The 6,328-nt window shown below is 35.1% G+C and overlaps 1 protein-coding gene across 1 annotated transcript in view; it reads left to right on the top strand.

Annotated features, from left to right (window-relative positions):
* LOC106875233 (uncharacterized) overlaps nt 1-6,328 on the top strand; it is a 104,772-nt gene that overhangs the window by 45,022 nt on the left and 53,422 nt on the right. Inside the window, exon 5 of the mRNA XM_014923291.2 lies at nt 4,054-4,127. Within this exon, the coding sequence (XP_014778777.2) occupies nt 4,054-4,127 (74 nt within the window). The remainder of the gene's footprint in view (nt 1-4,053; nt 4,128-6,328) is intronic.

Raw genomic sequence — 6,328 nt, 5'->3', positions numbered from 1 at the left:
ACATATATATATATATATATATATACACACATATATATACATACATATATATATAGTGAGAATTTGAGAACTTACAAAAAACAAAAGACAAAGACACATGTGTAAACAACAAACACATGTATTAGTTTAACACTTGGGAAGTGAGAAAGTCTTTTATGTTTCGAGCCTACGCTCTTTGACAGAAAGGAACACAGAAATGAACAGGGAGAGAAAATAGAAAAAGATTTAGTGGCTAGCGATCTATCTTGGTGATCCTTTTATATGTATAGTAAATCCCCAAAAAGAAGAAGGACAAACACAAAAAACAGCAGCAGGAGGAAGTGGTACATGTAAAGTATTAGCAGACGCTTAGGGAAGGAAAACAAGGTGGTTTAATGTTTTGAGCAATGCTCTTCTTCAAATCTGTGAATTCCTTGTGATCATTGCCAGGGCCACGGATTGGCTCCCATGCCGGTGACACGTGAAAAGCAACATTCGAGCATGATCATTGCTAGCATCGCCTTACCGTCACATATGCCGGTGGCACATGAAAGACAACCGTTTGAGCATGGTCGTTGCCAGTGCTGCCAGACTGGCTCTCGTGCAGGTGGCATGTAAAAAACACCTTTTGAGCATAAGCGTGGTCTTTGCCAGAACCGCATGACTGGCCCTCATGCTGGTGGTATATAAAAAGCACCCACTACACTCTCGGAGTGGTTGGCATTTGGAAGGGCATCCAGCTGTAGAAACCTTGTCAGATCAGATTGGAGCCTGGTGCAGCCTTCTGGCTTACCAATCCTCAGTCAAACCGTCCAGCCCATGCCAGCATGGAAAGCGGACGTTAAACGATTATGATGATGATGATGATGATGATGATGATGATGATGGTGGTGGTGGTGGTGGTGGTGGTGGTGGTGGTGGTGATGATGATATGATCAAGTGTAAATTCTGGTGTGTTTATGTGATCAACATTTTGGTAAGTACTGGAATTCTTCAAAATGATTAGTTAGCTAAACGGTTATATTATAATTAAAATTCTTCTTTTCTTTGTTAACAGAAAGGGAAGGTATGCAAAATGCCTCTTTTAATTTAACCAAAGTCTTCATATTTTCATGCCTGATTAAGACATTTCTATTCAATTCCTGTCTTCAAATTCATTCCTTTTACTCACTCTCCTCCCCTACCACACACAGACGCCCACACCCATTGATAATATTAAAGCTTTAATTTCATAAGCAATGCTTCTAGCAAAATCTTATTAACCCAGCAATTGCTTGCAGCTTAATTGCTACACACCTAAATTGTCTCCATTTGGCTCCAATCAACATCACATTACACAAACCAGCAGTTATCTACAAAGCAACATCTGTTCATTCCCTGATTGTTATAACCAAAATACATAGCTCACTACTTCTGAATGATTTTCTTTGCAGTTTTAACGCTTCGTTTTGTTTTGAAGTCTATACCTTCATAGAAATGCCTGTTCATACAAGATGCAGCCAGTGTCTTGTTATCTATATGAAACATCATCATTAGAAATAAATTTTGTTGTTGTCTCTCATCATGATTTTCATTTTCATTTCAATATTTGACAACAGCCACCAAAGATGGCGATTGGAAACTCACAGTTTCGTAGTTTATAATAAATTAACTAAAATTTCATTTTATAACATTTTATACAAAAAGCATTGCTTATGAAATTAAAGCTTTAATATTATCAATGGGTGTGGGTGTATGTGTGTGGCAGGGGAGGGGAGTAAGTAAAAGGAATGAATTTGAAGACAGAATATTATTCAAATAAATAATGCTAAAAAGAGAACAGAACGAATATAAGAATGCATTAGAATTAGAACAGGAATACATACGGATTCATCTTCTGAAGTGTTGAATTTCATGATTTAAAAAGTCATAAACTGAAATGAACTGTTGTTGTTGGCGGTGGTGTTGTTTTTGAGCTATGGGTCATACATAATTGAGTTGACTTATACATTATTTACATTTGATGGATATTTGTCCTCATCTTGTTTGTTGTTAGCACAATGTTTCAGCTGATATACCCTCCAGCCTTCATCAGGTGTCTTGGAGAAATTTCGAACCTTGGTTCTCATTCCTAAGGTATTTTTCGATGTTATTATTATTATTATTATTATTATTATTATTATTATTATTATTATTATTATTATTCAGGTCACTGCTTGGAATCGAACTCGGAATCTTGGGGTTAGTAGCCCGCACTCTTAACCACTATGCCATATGCCTGTGTAATAGTTAAGAACGTGGGCTACTGACCCCAAGATTCTGAGTTCAATTCCAAGCAGTGACCTGAATAATAATAATAATAATAATAATAATAATAATAATAATAATAATAATAACAACAACATCGAAAAAATACCTTAGGAATGAGAACCCAGGTTTGAAATTTCCTCAAGACACCTGATGAAAGCTGGAGGGTACATCAGCTGAAACGTTGTGTTATCAACAAACAAGATGAGGACAAATATCCATCAAATGTAAATAATGTAAATAATGTACATAATTCCTCATCTCTTAAATATAGAACTGAGTTGACTTATGATCAAAGTTGTTGTTGTTGCTGTAATTGTTTAACTGCAGATGAATTATGACTGAGAAGACTTATGATCGAGATCTTTGTAATTGTAGTTTTTTTAGTCCCTGGTCAGCAGTGATTGGACTAATATTGAACCATTTATACATTCCTGCAGATTTAATTATGAAGATGCTAATCACTGTTGTACTTTTGTCATTACAAAATAACTTCTTCTTTCAAGCAAATGATTGTTCATAACACACACAGAATTCATTAAGGAAAGGAGACTTTGAGACACTGGTGTTTCAACCTTATTGACACCTCAGTCAAAGCTACTCTGGACTAATGAATCTAACTTTATTTGCCAATGAGGAAATACAACAGCGGTTAACATTTTCACAATTGAAACTACAAGAATGTTTTAAGTACGAATATGTATGTCATCACTATGATTCTCGGTGCTCACCTTGCACATGAGAATTTACTAATATTGGACAATTTCTGGTTTATACTTGACTATTGGTAAAACAGTGGAGATGTCTTATAGAATAGCATTTCGAAATAAATGCTATTCCGCAACTAGTTTAACATGCAAGTGGTATGAATTCACATGTTAACTGAAATTATTTTATATTTTATCATTCCAAACATTAAATTAAATAAATGTCACAAATATGTTTGATTAATTCAATTAAAAGAAAATGTATTAAATGAACAAGTTATTTATCTGTAGATGAATTATTAATGAATTCCATCATATCTTAACGTAATGCTCGTTATTCTACAGGTATTAATTTGCCAAGCTGTGAGCACTATCTACCACATCTAGAAAATCTATTTTGTGGAATTCTGAAACCCAATTCAGAAGAGAGTCCTCTCTCATCATCTTATAACTATTGAATAAGAAAATAAGAAAATCCATGAGATGCTGTATGTGTCAATAAATTTAATTGCCATGAAAAGTTTTTAAAATCTGACATTCCAGAGACATGTCTTTTGACCGTAACAACCAAACTTACATACCTAGAAATTGTCTTGGATTTTCTCACTATGGTTGTTAATAGGAGTTGCCAGCTTTACTCTGGTGAATAACAAACTAAAACATTATTCTACTCACTTCCTACAAAACAATCCTTGGTGTTGTGGTTGGTTAAAGTAAATCAATATTATTCTTATCAGTCATATTATACTTATATCAATAATTTTTCTGTTTGCAACAATAACAATTGCAGGAAAATGTAGAGAGGCAGAAAACAGGAAAAAAAAAATTGCTGATTGTGATAAATCTTGTGAAAAAACAAAATGTAAAGGAAAATTTTGTATGAAAATGATGACGATATCAACAACAACAACAATAGTGGCTGAATCATAAGTGAGCTAACTGAAGCAAAGAGATAATTCAGTTATGAAGACTACCTGTGTATGAGACTGACTGACTGACCAGCAGACTGACAGATCGACTGACTTTATGTGAAAATTGTGTTTTTACTTTGTTTTGTTTTTTTGTTTTTCATTGAACTTAGAGCAAAGCACTTCATCTTGAATTCCTTCTTGAAAATATTGAATCTCAACTCGGAATAAAGAAAGATATTTTGAGGTAAGGTCAGCAAATCTACTTCAGCTTGGAATGCTTAATACCTGAGACAATTTTTCAATAACAACATCAATAAACCAAAGGAGTGTAATGTTATAAATGTCAACTTTAACAATTAAATATCTCTTGAAATAAATTATCCAATATGACAGAAACTACTTGAGAATAATGAAGTCTTGCATTTTACGTGAAACCTTAGATTGTAGTAATACTAGTGTCAGATCAGCAGTGACTGGTCGGCCTAACTTGCTGCCTGGTATCACTCAGTCTTTGGGTATTTTTAATGGCTTCCACTCTCCAACAATCAATCAACCATCTCTCTAGCCAGAAAAATAACCTGATATCCCTACACACAGCTGACTGGTGTAGTAATCCATGCATCACAGAATTCCCCACCATCTGCCCACACATCTTGGCCACGCTTCAAAGATCATGAGTACTGCTCTTCTGCACATGACTAAGTCATAAATCTAAAAAGAACTTCCGTTCTTCTCTTCACTTCAGTTCGACAGAGTTCTGTTTTATTTATTCCCCAAAAGGAACCGTCTTTTCACTGCAAGTGTATATGGATCTGCACAAGAGAACTCAACACTGCAGCACAATAAAATACTCATTAATTTTACAGCAGCAATTAGTGTGTTAGTCATGATCATCAAAGTATCAATCTGATTCTCTTCTACGTCATGTGACAATATCATCTCTTAAACTGATTGATGTATGTCTTCACAGAGTGACCCATGGGATTTCGATCATACTAAGGAGCCTAAAGTATGGCATCACTGCCCTGTCTCCCTTAACTTCTCCAACAAACGCAACTTTACTTTTTCTAATGTTGTTTGATATTTTAGATAACTTGTAAAATTTATCCTGGATAAGGTGCTTTTCCCAAGACATTAAAAATGGCACAAAGCTCGCATGAGTTGGTGCCTTCCAGCATAGTTTCAAGACTTTTGGTTCGTGTTCAGGAAGAAAATTCTTAAAACAATAGAGATTCAACCACTGAACAGAAGAAATTCCTTCTGATAGTCTCTGAGAGTAAAGCAGCAAGCTGGCAGAATCAGTAGAGTGCTTGGTGGCATTTGGTCTGTCTTTGCATTCAGAGTTCAAATCCAGCTGGGGTTGACTTTGCCTTTCATCCTTTCAGTGTGGATAAAATAAATTCCAATGGGACATTGGGGTGTCGATGTAATTAATTTGGCCCTTCCTTGAAATTACTGGCCTTGCGTCACACTTTGAAACCAATATTCTCTGAGAGTGAAGTTCTGGACTGGTGATGCTTCAGCTCGTCAGGTATCTTTTAGGCATCTGTGACTCTCACAGAGAAGATTACAAAAATGAACAAAACCATTTCCTTTTCAATTCTTCCTTTCAGTTTTGCTCATTAATGGCTATTTGTTTAATTACCAATTGTTTTGTCATAAACTTAAGCATTCCTAACAAACATTTGTTGGTTGTACTCTTAACTGTTACTTCTTTAATTTATTTTTTTTTATTCTTTTACTTGTTTCACTCATTTGACTGCGGCCATGCTGGAGCACTACCTTTAGTCAAGCAAACTGACCCCAGGACTTATTCTTTATAAGCCTAGTACTTATTCTATCAGTTTCTTTTGCTGAACCGCTAAGTTACGGGGACACACCAGCATTGGTTGTCAAGCAATGTTGGGGGGAAAAACACAGACACACAAACATACACACACACACATTTATATATATATATATATATATATATATATATATATATATATATATATATATATATATACGATGGGCTTCTTCCAGTTTCTGTCTACCAAATCCACTCACAAGGTTTTGGTCAGCCTGAGTCTATAGTAGAAGACACTTGCCCAAGGTGTCATGCAGTGGGACTGAACCCATGACCATGTGGTTGGTAAGCAAGCTGCTTACCACACAGCCACTCTTGCACCTAATTATAAATTTCAATGTCCATCTATTAGCTCTAATTCTTCCACTGTTTCACATACAATCTCTTCTTCATATAAGACTGACCACAATGCAAGACCTTATAGTTATATGTTCCAGTTGGAATATTTTGACTGACTTTCCATCGATGGAGGCAGATGCTGGAGAGTAAAAGTCATCTTCCAGTGAGCAAAGTTCATCATCTGATTCTTCCTTAGTTTATCAACATAATAAATCCTCATCAACATAACAAATCCTATATATGTATATATATATATATAT

This window comes from Octopus bimaculoides, chromosome 3 (genome assembly GCF_001194135.2).
Source record: "Octopus bimaculoides isolate UCB-OBI-ISO-001 chromosome 3, ASM119413v2, whole genome shotgun sequence".
NCBI classification, from domain to species: domain Eukaryota; kingdom Metazoa; phylum Mollusca; class Cephalopoda; order Octopoda; family Octopodidae; genus Octopus; species Octopus bimaculoides.
This window is presented reverse-complemented; position numbering and strand designations above follow the sequence as displayed.